The sequence below is a fragment of the Drosophila teissieri genome, chromosome 2L (genome assembly GCF_016746235.2).
Source record: "Drosophila teissieri strain GT53w chromosome 2L, Prin_Dtei_1.1, whole genome shotgun sequence".
In the NCBI taxonomy this organism is placed as follows: domain Eukaryota; kingdom Metazoa; phylum Arthropoda; class Insecta; order Diptera; family Drosophilidae; genus Drosophila; species Drosophila teissieri.
Genome location: NC_053029.1, coordinates 17,844,649 through 17,857,364, shown reverse-complemented (window position 1 = coordinate 17,857,364; position 12,716 = coordinate 17,844,649). Strand labels below are relative to the sequence as shown.

The following is a 12,716-nucleotide window of genomic DNA, read 5'->3' as shown; positions in this document are numbered from 1 at the left end:
GCGTACGACTTTCAGGGAGCAGTGGTTGGGGACTCCATGGGAATACTCAGGGTATGAGCCAGGGCAACTCTTCCCCTTCCTGATAGACTACTTACGCTTCGTTGGTCGCCTGATCTCGTAGATCTCGTAGAGCTAGCTGCTGCTTGTTGGGTACTCCCCCATTGGTCTTAACTATTCCAAATTATCCCTTTACTCGTCTCTTATCTGTAATCGTTGGCGCAGATCTCGACCCGAACGCGCCCCCCATTCCCCCACAGCCGCCAGTCAAGGGTCTCTCCTCCTACGATTTCCCGTACAACACCGACACCGTCGACGGATCAGGTGAGTGACGATGATGCAGGTGATCCCTGTGTTTTCCAAAGTGGTGCTAGAAGTAACTGAATAGTACATTTTTTGGCCAACCCTACTTGCCAAGCATACATTTTAATCTTGAAAAATATTTTAAAACCATTAAAAGTATAATCTTGGTATCCGCTAAATACATGAAAAGCCATTTACGAAAATTGGCCCAGATTAATTCCCATATAAACTAGTTAGCGGGTCAAATTTGGTCAGCTTATCTTAGCCAGGACATTTATTATATCCATTCTATTCCGCACTAAGCCAGTGTCATTCGTTGACCTTTGCTAAAAGCATTTTTACTACCGCAACGACCGGCAATTTCCGCAATTGCTGCAATTTCGCTTTGAAGGCGCGCCGTGCCTGAGTTGACCAAATTAATCGATATCTCCAATGAGAATGCCGGCCACGCGGACGGGCCTGACCTGCTTAGCTCACCCGGCCGAATCACCAAACCTCCTAACCACCTAACCACCTAACCACCTAACCACCACCCACCTGTCTGCCTGTCCGGGTGGTGGCTCTGCCCTTGTTGTTGCTGCTTCGCTGGGGGTGGCTCACCTTGCCGGTGCGAGCCTGCAGTTCGTTGGCGTTGCCATGGCCAAGTCGATGCCGTCAACAAAACAAACTCGGGACTCGACACATACCTGTCGCGGCTGTTAGTCAGTTTCACTATTCCGTGCCAAAAAAACGTGTCTTTCGGGCTGCGCTCGCAATAATTGCCAGTTAAATGTCTTATGCAACCGCGGCAATATGATCCACCAAACGCTGGCGCCGCCCCGCAGCAAATCCTCCAGTTATTCCAAGAACAAGGCGGTTCACTGGCGACAGAAGTTGCATCGCAGCTGCAACGATTTGGAGCTGGAGGATGAGCCATTCCCGGACCCGCAAGGCCTGTGGCACAGCACGGAGATTAATGAAAATCCCTGGCAAAGGCCACAGAGCAGTGGGGCTGACAGCAACATTCGTAACACCGGCCACATCACCACCGCCACCGGCAACAACAACGTCTGCGACATACCCAACTGTGGCAAAATCCTGTGGATACATCGCCGGGAATACGATTATAAGAGATCCGCACCTCCAAGGCCACCCTCCCCTTCGAACTACCACGGTGTTCCGGGTGCAGGTGGCTTCCACGTGGTGGGACTGCCCCTCACTCCGCAGCCCAACCAACGGCAGGCCTATCTGGCCAACCAACATGCCATCGGGGCTTCCATGCCACTGCTCCTGTGGCAGCAGCAGCAGCAACATCGGCAGCATCTGCAACAGCTGCAGCATCGGAAATATCAGAACCTGCAACATCGGTGGCCAAGCAGTTAGTATCCAGCATAAAATCTTCACAATATTAGAAACTCGGATTAAGATATGCTGCACTGACTAAGATTCTTAATCAAAAGTTTTGTGTCTGCATGAAGATACCACAAGTAGTAATTTTTATTAACTTGCTCTCGTTTTAATTTTTTTTTATTCGTATATTTTAAAAGTTATTATTAAATGCCACTTTTATAATCTCTTTTCTTAAGTGGCTAAAAGTTTTTCAAATTATTTCTCTACGATAGAGCCACAGTGAGATAAAAGAAAGTCAAGCGATCGATTGAACCCCTTTGCAGCTCCCGCCGTTCCATTCGCTTTGCACTTTCTCATTTGACTAAGCGACCTTCCTGTTTTGCACTTTCTCACGGTTTTTCTTTTGCAAAAAGGTAAAAACTCGTTATCACCTGGGCCGCCTAAGATTGGCGCAGAGAGGTGGCCAAAAGAGAGGCCAGCTTTTGGCCGCGCTCCACGCGTTGCAATGCCAAAGTCTTTGATAAAAGCTTTAAAAATAGATGCCAGGAAAAGCTTTTTACTGCTATATGATCAAGATAAAGAAGTAGTAATGGGAAGTACATTGGGCGCCACTTATATTTAAACAGCGACGTAGGTCACTAGCGTATTTGTCGCAGAATCTGTAGACTTGAACACTTTTGGCTTGATTTGTTCCTAAAGTTTTTTTAAAGAAAGTCAGTCATTCCCGTATAATAGTTAACAGAACTTTTTACAATCTTTTTTTCTCGTTGCGTGATAAAGTTACCAATATATAACCGCTCTGAACCACTGTGCCACCAATAAGCAATTCACACACCCCACTGCACCACCACCAACAACAACAATTAAACGTGAGGCGGCGCCGCCAGAAAACGGAACTTGTAGTAATACGAACGCCGCTATCTCTGGGAATTACTCACCCGGCAGAGAGTCCGAATCGAAATCGAAATCTCTTTGACGTCGACGCGAAGCTTCGTCTTCTGGTCTTTCCTCTCTGTCTCGTCTTCTCCAGCCGTCCCTCTCTCCCTCTGTTTCCCTATATTGCTTAGCTGCCTTGGGGTCCCCATTCAATTTCGATTTCGGTTTCAGTTGAGCGCTACGCGTGCTACGGTAAAGTCGAACACCATTCTCCTTCTCCCTCTCTTTTCGCCCCCTCTCTCGCCGTCTCTTTCTGCGGCTCCAGTGAAGCGCAAGCTTGTTTGTTGTTGCGAGCCGATTCTCCTCGGCTTTATAAGAGAATTACCTCAGGCTTCGAAGCCGATTCTAAGTTCTGATTGATACTCTAGTGACTAATGAGACTAATGAGCGCTCAACGAAGAAAACAGTAAAGAAAAGCGTTTAAAAAGTTAATTGAGCGTGAAATGCGAGAAAAGCCTTGAAAGGCCCATGTGTGTTTGTGTGCGTGTTTGCGTCTCCAGAAACGATCGAAATGGGCTACGATTTCCATACAGGGAGTGCAATAACAGCCAAAGCGTTCTTAATTGTGAAATATTATCCAATTTAACGAACTTACAACTTTTGATTGCTGTCTTACTTAGAATATCCCCGTATTTAGAAAATCCTATGATAAGGTATTAATATAACACATGCTGCCAAGAATGTGCTACAAATAGAGTTACCTTGATAGTTAAACCTCTGTATAGCTGAAAAGATAACACTATCACATTGATAGCACTGCGATTTTTCTCTGTGTAAGCACTTTCAAACGCTGGCAAAATATGCCGCAGCGAATCAGTGAAAGTGAAAATCCCAATCCCCCGAGTGTCAATTAAACCTCTCTTTCCATTTCTTCACTTGGCGTAAACAGCACGTACAAAGCTGTTGTTAATTGTTGTTGTGCGAAGACAAAGCTTTGCGGCTCATGGTTTATTTGCCGTGAAAATATTTGTGCAGCTGCCCCACCACTTCCCCTTCCCCCTCCACCCCTCCACCCGTCCCTCATCATTCTCTCGAGGCTTTCCCCTTGAGGTTTTCCGATTCAGGCCAATAGATGCTGCAGCTACATTCTTTCCTAATCAGTTTACCGCCTGCTGCGCAATTCACTTGCAGTATCAATTGAGAAGCAATGGATGTGGGATACTTTAGGCGATGAGCTACTTCGCTGGACTCGCATGCAAATTCGAAGCAGTCTTATCACGATGTCAGGTTTTCTATGAAAGCTCCAAGACACTGAGAGTTCAGTTCCCTCTTCAGACCCCAGACATTAGATTGTTAAGCTGACGAGCATTAACTTCAATTGCAGCTAATTCTCCATTTAAGAGAGCTGCTTCATTCAATTTGAGATTGTGGAATGCCACTTTGACTGGTCGGGGTACCAAGTGGGGGCCTATGTACTGGGGGGCTATGTGCTGGCTGTTTGGCTGTTTATTTGCCTACCAATTGGCAGACTGATTGGCGCACCCGACTCCGAGATAAGCCAGTGTTTCGTAACAGAAGCGGCGGCAGTTACGACGATTTGCGGTTAGATCGTCTTACGACTCAGACAACTATGATGGCGACAAGAGATTGTCGTTTGTAGGGTAAACAGCGAGTACACTCGGCGAAAATGGGTTCGTAGTTCAACCAATTTGCTTGGGAGGGGCGGGGACTAGCTCTCATTGAGAACCTCGTCGGTAATCGAGCTATGAGTGTAAGCAGAAGCATATAGATTATATAGTTGCCTGGGAAACCAACGTAGACGAGGACGCATCGCTTGAGCTTGAGCCTGAAACCCCATCTTGCCACTTTGTGCCTCTCATCTGAACAGAATCTCCCAATCATTACTATGCCACAGACGTGAACATCCACTTCAAGACACCCATCAGGCATGAGCAACGCCAGAACTTGTCCGAAGAGGAAATAGCCATTCGCCAAGCGGAGCACATGCAGAAGCTCTACCACGAGGAGCGCCGTCGCAAGTATCTACAGGAGCTGCAGGACATGAATTCGCGCCGCCACACGGACAACTTCACCCCGTCGCAGAAGTCGCCCATCGCCCTTAATCGCTACGATGACTTCCCCACGGACGTGACCCTGAAGTCGCTGGTGGGCCCCAAGACGGTGGCCCGTGCTCTCTTCAACTTCCAGGGACAGACCTCCAAGTACGTAGCCCTTGAGCGGGACTCCTCCAAGCACCACTATATCCATGACCTTTTCAGGGAGCTATCCTTCCGCAAGGGCGACACCATCTACATCAGGCGGCAGATCGATGCCAACTGGTATGAGGGCGAGCACAATGCCATGATTGGACTGCTCCCAGCCAGCTATGTTGAGGTGAGTGAATCCTATCTTTATCTGAGGGTATTATTTTTAACAAATCCAACCATTCTTTCGATTCTAGATTGTCAGTCGAGATGGCGCCCGCACGCCATCCAAGCGACCATCGGAGGGTCAGGCCCGTGCCAAATACAACTTCCAGGCCCAGTCGGGCATCGAGCTCTCCTTGAACAAGGGCGAACTGGTCACTTTGACACGCCGAGTTGATGGCAACTGGTTCGAGGGCAAGATCGCTAACAGGAAGGGCATCTTCCCGTGCTCCTACGTGGAGGTTGGTTTTAAGCCTAGCAACCTATCTCTGCAGCTATCTAATCTCACTTTACCCTAAAGGTACTTACTGATATTGGTGCTGAGGACATTGCGGCCAGAACAACCACCGTGATCACCAGCCAGAGCACCACGAATCTGCGGCCTAATCTCGACGTGCTGCGCACAAACATCAACAATGAGTTCAATACGCTGACGCAAAATGGAGCACAGCCACCGAACGGAATCCTTAAGGAAACGCGGACGCTGCACAAGACGGACGCCCTCCATGTGGACACCAGTTCCGAACCATTGGCGTGAGTTGTCCTACCGCCTGCCTAATCAATCAAATGGAAGAAACTGTTTAAAAGTGTGCATCACGTTTTGAAACTTGTAAAGAACACTGATGCATACTTCTAGACATCTTGATTAGAGTTTAATTTGGTTAGACGAGTACATTTTTAGGACCCAATCGTTAATTTGAGATCTACTTTAGGTACCGCGCACTGTACAAGTATCGGCCACAGAACTCCGACGAACTGGAACTGCTCGAGGGAGATGTGGTCCATGTGCTGGAGAAGTGCGACGACGGATGGTTCGTGGGCACCTCACAGAGGACCGGCTGTTTCGGCACATTCCCCGGCAACTACGTGGAAAGGGCCTAGAGGAGATCGATCCAATGATCCAGCCCCCGGAGCGGCGTTCGTGCCTAATCTTAATGAATTTGTAGTCTAATACGAGGAGGAATCAGCGTGGCCGGGGCGAAGGCAGTTTGATTAACTATGATTAACTCTGACTTGGTTTTACTGGATTATTTTATGTTGTTGTTGAATAATTCTTATCCCGCTAATTCTGCTGCTTTCGTTTTGCCGTAATTTAAAGCTATTTATTTATTTTTAAACAGAGCATTAATTTTATCAATGTTGGAACTACGTTTATTTATGACATCCAAATATTAACCAAAAGTTGTCTCCTCCACCTCCCCCACTCCCACACTCCGACACCCCGATCACCCAAACACACACCAAATATCGAAGGACCTTAATTAAGACCATACATATATACTTTGTCGTTTACCTACTAATTTTAACTAGTCACAGCTAATTTCCAAAAAGAAAATCAATTGCGAAACTGAAGAGACCGTTGAACTAAAGTGCCTTAAAGTTGAAATTTGAATGACTAATACGAAATAAAATGTTTCCAAGTGCTACGATGCAAGCGCCCTTGCGAAGTCGGCAACGTGGATAATTACTATTCATAATTATTAATATTATTTATGATATTGTCGTGTCCGAACCAACAGAAACCATTTTAAAATCAATACAAAAAGCGTTTATTACACAGACACTGTTGCAAGCGAAATTAGTAAATAAAGAAGAAACCTAAAAACAAATATGATTATCTAATATTTTTATTTAATGAATTGAATATTGGGGGAACAATACAAATAATTTGTAAAACTTTCTTATAGGTCATTCCCTAAATGCACGGTATTGTGCAAATATCACAAGCATATACAGATAAAAGCAAATGTGCTCTATGAATTGCATATATAAAATCCATATATTTTCAGTTGGTATATGGGGTAAGTTTTATGGTTTCAAGAAATAACATTTAAACTTAACAAATACCATTAATTTCTGCCATAATATTAACAGTAGCTCCTTGAATAACTTATCCTGATCATCCGATCAACTTGCCGGCTCTCACGTTTCTGCCAGTTTTCGCTTTCGCTCCTGTTTCAGCTCCCGCTTGACAGCCCGCTGCTCCAGTTCTTCCGTGTACTCTGCGTACATCGCGAAAAGGGCGGGGTAGAGCTTGTGGTAATGCTGCAGATCCTCAATGGTCACTTCCATATTATCAAAGGCTATTGCCACTCGTTGCATATCCTCATCATTCGGTAATCGCGGGCACTTTGCGTAACGCTGTGAAAAGTGGGTGAGAATAGTGTGGCGAGCGTTCATATTCCGGCCCTGCTGAATAGCCTGCGATACGGTGCTGTGCGTCTTCAACCGGGCCTCCTCCTCCAGGTCGTCCTCCATTGTTGCCTCGTGAATAAGAACGGTGGAGTCGCGGCCCAGATCGATTAAGTCCTGACATGGCATAGTGTCGCCGCTGTAGGTGATCTTGACGGGTTCGCTATTGGGCTTTGCTGCCAGAGTGAGGCTGATTCCGAAAGAGTTTGGGCAGTGCCTTACTAGACAGGTGGATATGGACGTAATTCCTAGAGGTTCAACTTGGTCACCGCTCAGGGGACTAGCTAGTAGTTCGCCGTTGGCCACTAGAGTATACGCATCTTCCACGGTTTCTATTTCCCGATTGTAGAACTCCAGCCATGGCTCAATTTGGCGAGGAGCCAGCAGAATCAGTGGGTCTGCCCTAGGTTCTAATTGCCTCCGTTCCCGAAGCAGACCAATCAATCCAATGTGATGGTCGGCATGCAAATGTGATACATAAATCGCCTGCAGCTGGCGAAGAATTAGCTCCCCCTTCTCGCGTCCATAGAGCCGCACAATCTGGCCATAAGTTCCTTCTCCACAATCCAACAGCACGTAGGCATCAATTGCAGTCCTAATCAGAATAGAGCTCACGTTGCGCGTCTTATTGGGAATGCAGGAGCCTGTGCCCAGGAAAATGATTTTCGGGTAGCTATCGGCAGAATTGTCAGGGAAACTATACTCTTCTTTAAATTTGGTCAATAGTTCCATAAATCCAGGTACGTTATGGGTCTCCTTAACATACTCCTCTGGTGTGAGCTTGGACTCAAGGGTGCGATCCAGACCTTCAGAAAAATAAAATACATATAGCATTGAATGGTAACAACAAAATAGTACGCACCCTTTCTCGGTCTCAGGTGAAAGCTTGTCATGGCGACTACACCCTGTTCCTCTGCCTCGTTAGCATTTTCATTAGTTTTGTCCTTCGAATCGGCCTCGTCCAACTTTGTTTTTTTAAGGTTAAGACTGAGAGTCTGACTCTGGCAAGACAGCTGCTCGCCAAGGAGTGGAAACACTTGCGGTGCCAGTTGATGCAGTTGGTGTTGGATGCGATGGGCGGCTGCATAGCCTGAGAATTGGTTTAGTGGAGAACTTAAATATATGTGCTGGGTTTCCGCTGAAAAATTGTCCACTACGAAATCCTTGTACTCCTGGCGAGAAGACATATGATAAGGCGTGAAGTGCACCACAAGGGCCACTTCGGTTAACTTCTCCTCGCCCAACTTTTTGAGCCTTTTGCCGTGTGTAAGAAGTCCTGGTAAATAGTTCTCACTGGGCACATCCAGGAAAACAAAGGACAATGCAGTTTCACTGGCCTCGGTGACGTCTGCTGATCGCACCACTTTCCCATCAGGCAGTGTGATATCCTTGCCATTTTTCAGCTGCCCCAGAAGAGGGCCGGGCGGCACACCCTGCTCCACGCATTTGACCAGGTTCAGAGCGCCAGCTCGCGGTTTCAACTGACAAATGTAGTTTATCACACTTTTCGTCGGATCTTCCAAACTGATCAGGGGCAGAGAGTCCACCTTCAGAATGGAATCCTCGAAACATGCGCCCTCAGAGCAATCGTTTGACCGCACCTGGAGATTCTTTAGCACCACGAAACGTCGCATTGACTGCAGCATAGAACCGAGATGAGGCGGTCCATGGAGTCCAATGTCGCGCACTCCGGCATCTTGGATGGTCAGAGTCAGACCTGGTAACCCACCGCAGGTTGCCCACGTATTTTGTGTGAGGAAAATCTGTTCCAGGCGTGAAAGACGGGTTTTGTGCTCGTGAGCTAGCCTCTGGGTTCCCTCACCACAGTTAAAGAGATAGCGTGCTTGGTCTGTAAACAAATACACAGCGGCAGGGGCCCCATTGGCGCCAGAGCCCAGAACCTGCAGATTTACCGTTCCCGGCACCACGGATGCTAGCTTTTTCCTAAGCACATTGGGTTCCCGCTCATAGCGTGGTCCTGTTAGGGGATCCTTGGCCGAGGCAATCGTGGCCGCCATCAAATTACGAGTTGTGAGCGTTTGCAAGGTTTTTAAGATCGGCGACCCGGCTGATTTCACTAAATACATTCGTATGTCTTCGGAGTCTGCAATCGCGGGTTACTAATATACTGGGAAAGCGGGAATTTCGCTGAAATCATTCGCACAAATTTCGTCAGCGCCGGCAACGTGTGTCAACGAACAGCTGCTGCTATTAGTGATGGCGCGCTGATGGTTGCGATACATCGAAATGGGACGATAGTCAAAAATATTTAAGGGTATTAAATTAGGTATTAGTATGAGAAATTACTATAAATAAACTTTTTTCTATTCTGAATTTCCAGATTTATTTTCAATAGTATAAAAAATTAACTATAATATTAACATTATTAAAAAATAAAATAATTTAAAAGTGCCTGCTTGCATCCCTGAAATCGGTATTAGGCAACACTGCAATTGCGGTATTTATGGCCCGAACAGGCGGTGGTCACACTAATACCCACGTGCGTTTTGTTTGGGCTCAGCCGGCGCTAAATTTAACCGAAATCACCTGCTATTACAAGGATTCCTCGGTAAACAAGAGATCGAATACCGCAACACCATGGTCTTCTTCACGTGCAACATCTGCGGCGAGTCGGTAAAGAAACCGGCGGTGGAGAAGCACTACCAGATGCGCTGTCGCGGCAATGACAAGAACGTGTCCTGTATGGACTGCTTGAAGGACTTTTACGGCGAGGAGTACGTGGCACACACCAAGTGCATCTCCGAGGCCCAGAAGTACGCCAGCCAAAGTCAGGGCTTTGCCGCCAAGGAGCCGCGCAACAAGAACGCTCAGAAGCAGGAGAGTTGGATGGATATTATCCGATCGATCCTCGACAGCAGCGAGTACAATCTAACTCCGGCCGTTCGATCCGCCTTCCAGAAGCTTCAGAGCGTCGACAATGTGCCCCGCAAGAAGGCCAAGTTTGAGAACTTCGTGGGAAACTGCATGCGCATGCCTCGCAACCAGGCCACCCAGGTGTGGGATATTCTCGAGAAGGAACTGAACAAGATGAAGGAGGCAAAGCAAACGGAGCTGGCCAGAGCCAAGGCGGAGAAGGTGGCGGAAATACAGTGGCAGCAGAAGGCAGAGGCCGAGGAGGAGGAGGAGGAGGCGCCACCCAAGAAAAAGGCCAAAGTGGAGGCCACAGAAGATGCTGCTAGCGAGGAGACCGCAAATGGCATTACGGGCGACTTCGATTGGGCAACCCACTTAACTAAAATCGTTACCAAGCAATCAGATGGAATTTTCCTGGAAAAACTTCGTAAAAAGCTGCTTAAGAAGTATTCTAAGCATCTGTCCGTCGAGGAGTTGACCGAAAAACAGGCCAAGAAGTTTCAGAAACGGTTTTTAAAGCAATTAAAGCTCGCCGACTCCTTGCAAGTAGACGGCGATTTAGTCAAGATTGCTAGCTAGCCGAATATCCCACCTTTAGTCATAGTTAAATTATAACAAAGGACAATAAACGTGTAAGCTGCAAATGGTTCCAATGTATTTACCCAACATCTAGGATTTGTACTTTAGATACTGCATACACTGCTTCAAATGATTGCGAGTCTCTTCACACTGGGCTGTTTCACGGAACCGCTTAGTGGGACAGTGCAGGATCATCTCGTTGGCCACGCACTCGAGGACCAGCCCGGGATATGGATGACAGCCATGGTACGCAAGGCGTCTGGCTATCTGCTTCACTCCCTTGTGCGGCAACAGTGAGAGCGCTGCAAAGGGCAGTTCATTTAGAAATGATTTAATAAACAACTTGCGCAACTTGCACACCATGCTTGTCGCACTTGACATAGGTGCCATAGAGGAGCTCTATATCCGCATCGTTGACTAGGTCGCTTTCCAAGTGCTCCTTTACCTCATTGAGGTTCAGTGAACGGCGGTCCTTGCCCAGGAACTGCGTATTGTTGAAACTGCACTCTGCGGTGCACTGATTAAGCAATTAGTTTGGTAGTTGGTTACCCTCCTCAACTGAACTCACAAACATGTACGTCTGCTCCTCTTCATCCGTCTGGTATTGAATCTTTTCGTGCCATTCCATCTGGCAATCGCTAAACTGGGGACTCTCATCGTGCAGGTCGCAGCAGAAATCGTGCTGCAATAAAATGTGGTGCCGATCATCATTTTATATGACGATTTCATTGTGTGGCTCTCAATTTGAAACAGTTCTATTTATTCGCTTAATTTCTTTTGGTTTTTTTGGTTCTCATTTTTTTCTAAATCCATCCATAGATTTGACAACTTACCATTGTATCTACAGAATTCAATTCGCAGTCTTCATCCAACTCCGATGGAGTACTTCTGCCCGTCACCCAAGCGGTCAGGAGGAGGAGCAGAAATGCAAACAGTTGGGAGCACATTTTCCGCAATGCCAGGGGTAAATCCATTTGGAAGTCAGCGGCTTTTATAACTGAGTGCTCGCTTTAGAGGTGTAATTTTGCGTAACATTTGATGGCTTTTAATTTGGGGCTTAATTTACGTTTTTAATTATTCCACACGAAAATGGCCCAACAGTCTGGCCGGGTGCAGCGTCATCGTGATCATCGACGTCGTCATCGTTTCGCTCCAGTTCCTGGAACGTAATGCAGTTCCATTAGCCCGCTGCACTCGAAGATAAATGATGAAAAGGCGCAGGCATCCATCACCGATCAAGCGGCGCAATATCCAAATATAGCAAAAATTACCAGGGCCCTGAGCCACGCACTTTCCTTTGGTCTTCTGGTCGGGCGAAGATGACTGGAATGATGTCTAGCAAATGCATGCGGAAGCATTCCCGATCCCAATTCCATTCCCACACCCATTCCGCTGCATTCAGCTGCAACTAATTAACCGAGAAATACATCATAAATAGTCCAACTGACGGACCCCCATCCCCCGTCACTGGTTCCAGTTGCATCTTGGATTCCAGCTCCTCCTCCCCTTCCACGTCCGCACCCGATCCTCATCAGTCAGGGCGCAGACGTTGCGTCGCTGCCTCAGAAGTTTACCATTTGTTTATTTTCGACTCGCACACACACCCTGCCGAAGAATGGGAGTGCTCTGGGGTAGTGATGTTAAATCAAATGAAAAAGAACTAGCTTGTAAAAATATCAAAATAAGATCAAGTTCTTATTTGAAAGTTAACATTATATTACTGTTTCTGATAATGAATGTTCGTTTAAGATTGGTCATCGGCAAGCAGCATCAAAATTTATTGGAAAGGTTGATTCTAAACTTTTTGAAATTCGCCTCATTTATGCCTCACAGTAAATATGAATTAATTTGAATTGAAATTTGAATTAAAAGCAAGTGTTTGTGCTAAAACTTAACTGACAAATAACGGTGCAAAATTTTAACTCATGCCGTGATATCACAGAGTTCAAAACCAATTTAAACAAAAAAAAACAACTTAGCTGTTTTAGCACCACTGTTTAAAATTCTTGGACTGGGGAATGGGTGTGGATATGCGTGTGGACTCGATGTGCCTGGTATCTGTGGAGAAGGTATCCAGTCGCTTTGCCCTTTCCGCGGCGCTTCACGGTGGCATGCGCTGGGGAATTTTGGGGGGCAAGA

General features: G+C 46.8%; 4 protein-coding genes across 27 annotated transcripts in view; 2 read left to right on the top strand and 2 right to left on the bottom strand.

The window, feature by feature from the left end:
* Positions 1-6,541, top strand: part of LOC122626311 (sorbin and SH3 domain-containing protein 1) — a 35,179-nt gene extending 28,638 nt beyond the window's left edge. For 12 of the 24 annotated variants that reach the window (XM_043806687.1, XM_043806695.1, XM_043806514.1 and 9 more), the window contains 6 exons: positions 223-321; positions 4,394-4,727; positions 4,785-4,899; positions 4,967-5,173; positions 5,233-5,465; positions 5,645-6,541. In XM_043806687.1, the coding sequence (XP_043662622.1) occupies positions 223-321; positions 4,394-4,727; positions 4,785-4,899; positions 4,967-5,173; positions 5,233-5,465; positions 5,645-5,813 (1,157 nt within the window). In that variant the 3' untranslated portion in view covers positions 5,814-6,541. Of the gene's footprint in view, positions 1-222; positions 322-1,077; positions 1,658-4,393; positions 4,728-4,784; positions 4,900-4,966; positions 5,174-5,232; positions 5,466-5,644 lie in introns of those variants that run through there. The other 12 variants (XM_043806550.1, XM_043806523.1, XM_043806615.1 and 9 more) reach the window with 4 other exon arrangements.
* LOC122626301 (ribonuclease Z, mitochondrial) lies at positions 6,542-9,325 on the bottom strand. Its single transcript, XM_043806503.1, has 2 exons — positions 7,987-9,325; positions 6,542-7,930 (listed from the first exon to the last, which is right to left on the bottom strand). The coding sequence occupies exons 1-2, from the start codon at positions 9,209-9,211 to the stop codon at positions 6,855-6,857; spliced, it is 2,301 nt and encodes a 766-aa protein (XP_043662438.1). The 5' UTR covers positions 9,212-9,325; the 3' UTR covers positions 6,542-6,854.
* A 273-nt stretch (positions 9,326-9,598) lies between these two features.
* LOC122622197 (cell growth-regulating nucleolar protein) lies at positions 9,599-10,664 on the top strand. The gene has a single exon (XM_043800453.1). The coding sequence runs from the start codon at positions 9,723-9,725 to the stop codon at positions 10,575-10,577; it is 855 nt and encodes a 284-aa protein (XP_043656388.1). The 5' UTR covers positions 9,599-9,722; the 3' UTR covers positions 10,578-10,664.
* Positions 10,665-10,667: 3 nt separating this feature from the next.
* On the bottom strand, positions 10,668-12,253 carry LOC122622203 (general odorant-binding protein 68). Its single transcript, XM_043800465.1, has 4 exons — positions 11,411-12,253; positions 11,146-11,259; positions 10,938-11,094; positions 10,668-10,879 (listed from the first exon to the last, which is right to left on the bottom strand). The coding sequence occupies exons 1-4, from the start codon at positions 11,549-11,551 to the stop codon at positions 10,668-10,670; spliced, it is 624 nt and encodes a 207-aa protein (XP_043656400.1). The 5' UTR covers positions 11,552-12,253.
* Positions 12,254-12,716: the final 463 nt, after the last annotated feature.

Excerpts from the sequence above, each read along its gene's own strand:
- LOC122626301 (XM_043806503.1), bottom strand. The coding sequence starts at position 9,211 with ATGTATTTAGTGAAATCAGCCGGGTCGCCGATCTTAAAAACCTTGCAA. Across the intron at positions 7,931-7,986 it reads TCACCTGAGACCGAGAAAGG|GTCTGGATCGCACCCTTGAG; the intron begins GTGCGTACTATT and ends ATTTTTCTGAAG.
- LOC122622197 (XM_043800453.1), top strand. The coding sequence starts at position 9,723 with ATGGTCTTCTTCACGTGCAACATCTGCGGCGAGTCGGTAAAGAAACCG.
- LOC122622203 (XM_043800465.1), bottom strand. The coding sequence starts at position 11,551 with ATGGATTTACCCCTGGCATTGCGGAAAATGTGCTCCCAACTGTTTGCA. Across the intron at positions 11,260-11,410 it reads TGAATTCTGTAGATACAATG|CACGATTTCTGCTGCGACCT; the intron begins GTAAGTTGTCAA and ends ATTTTATTGCAG. Across the intron at positions 11,095-11,145 it reads AGGAGCAGACGTACATGTTT|TGCACCGCAGAGTGCAGTTT; the intron begins GTGAGTTCAGTT and ends TTGCTTAATCAG.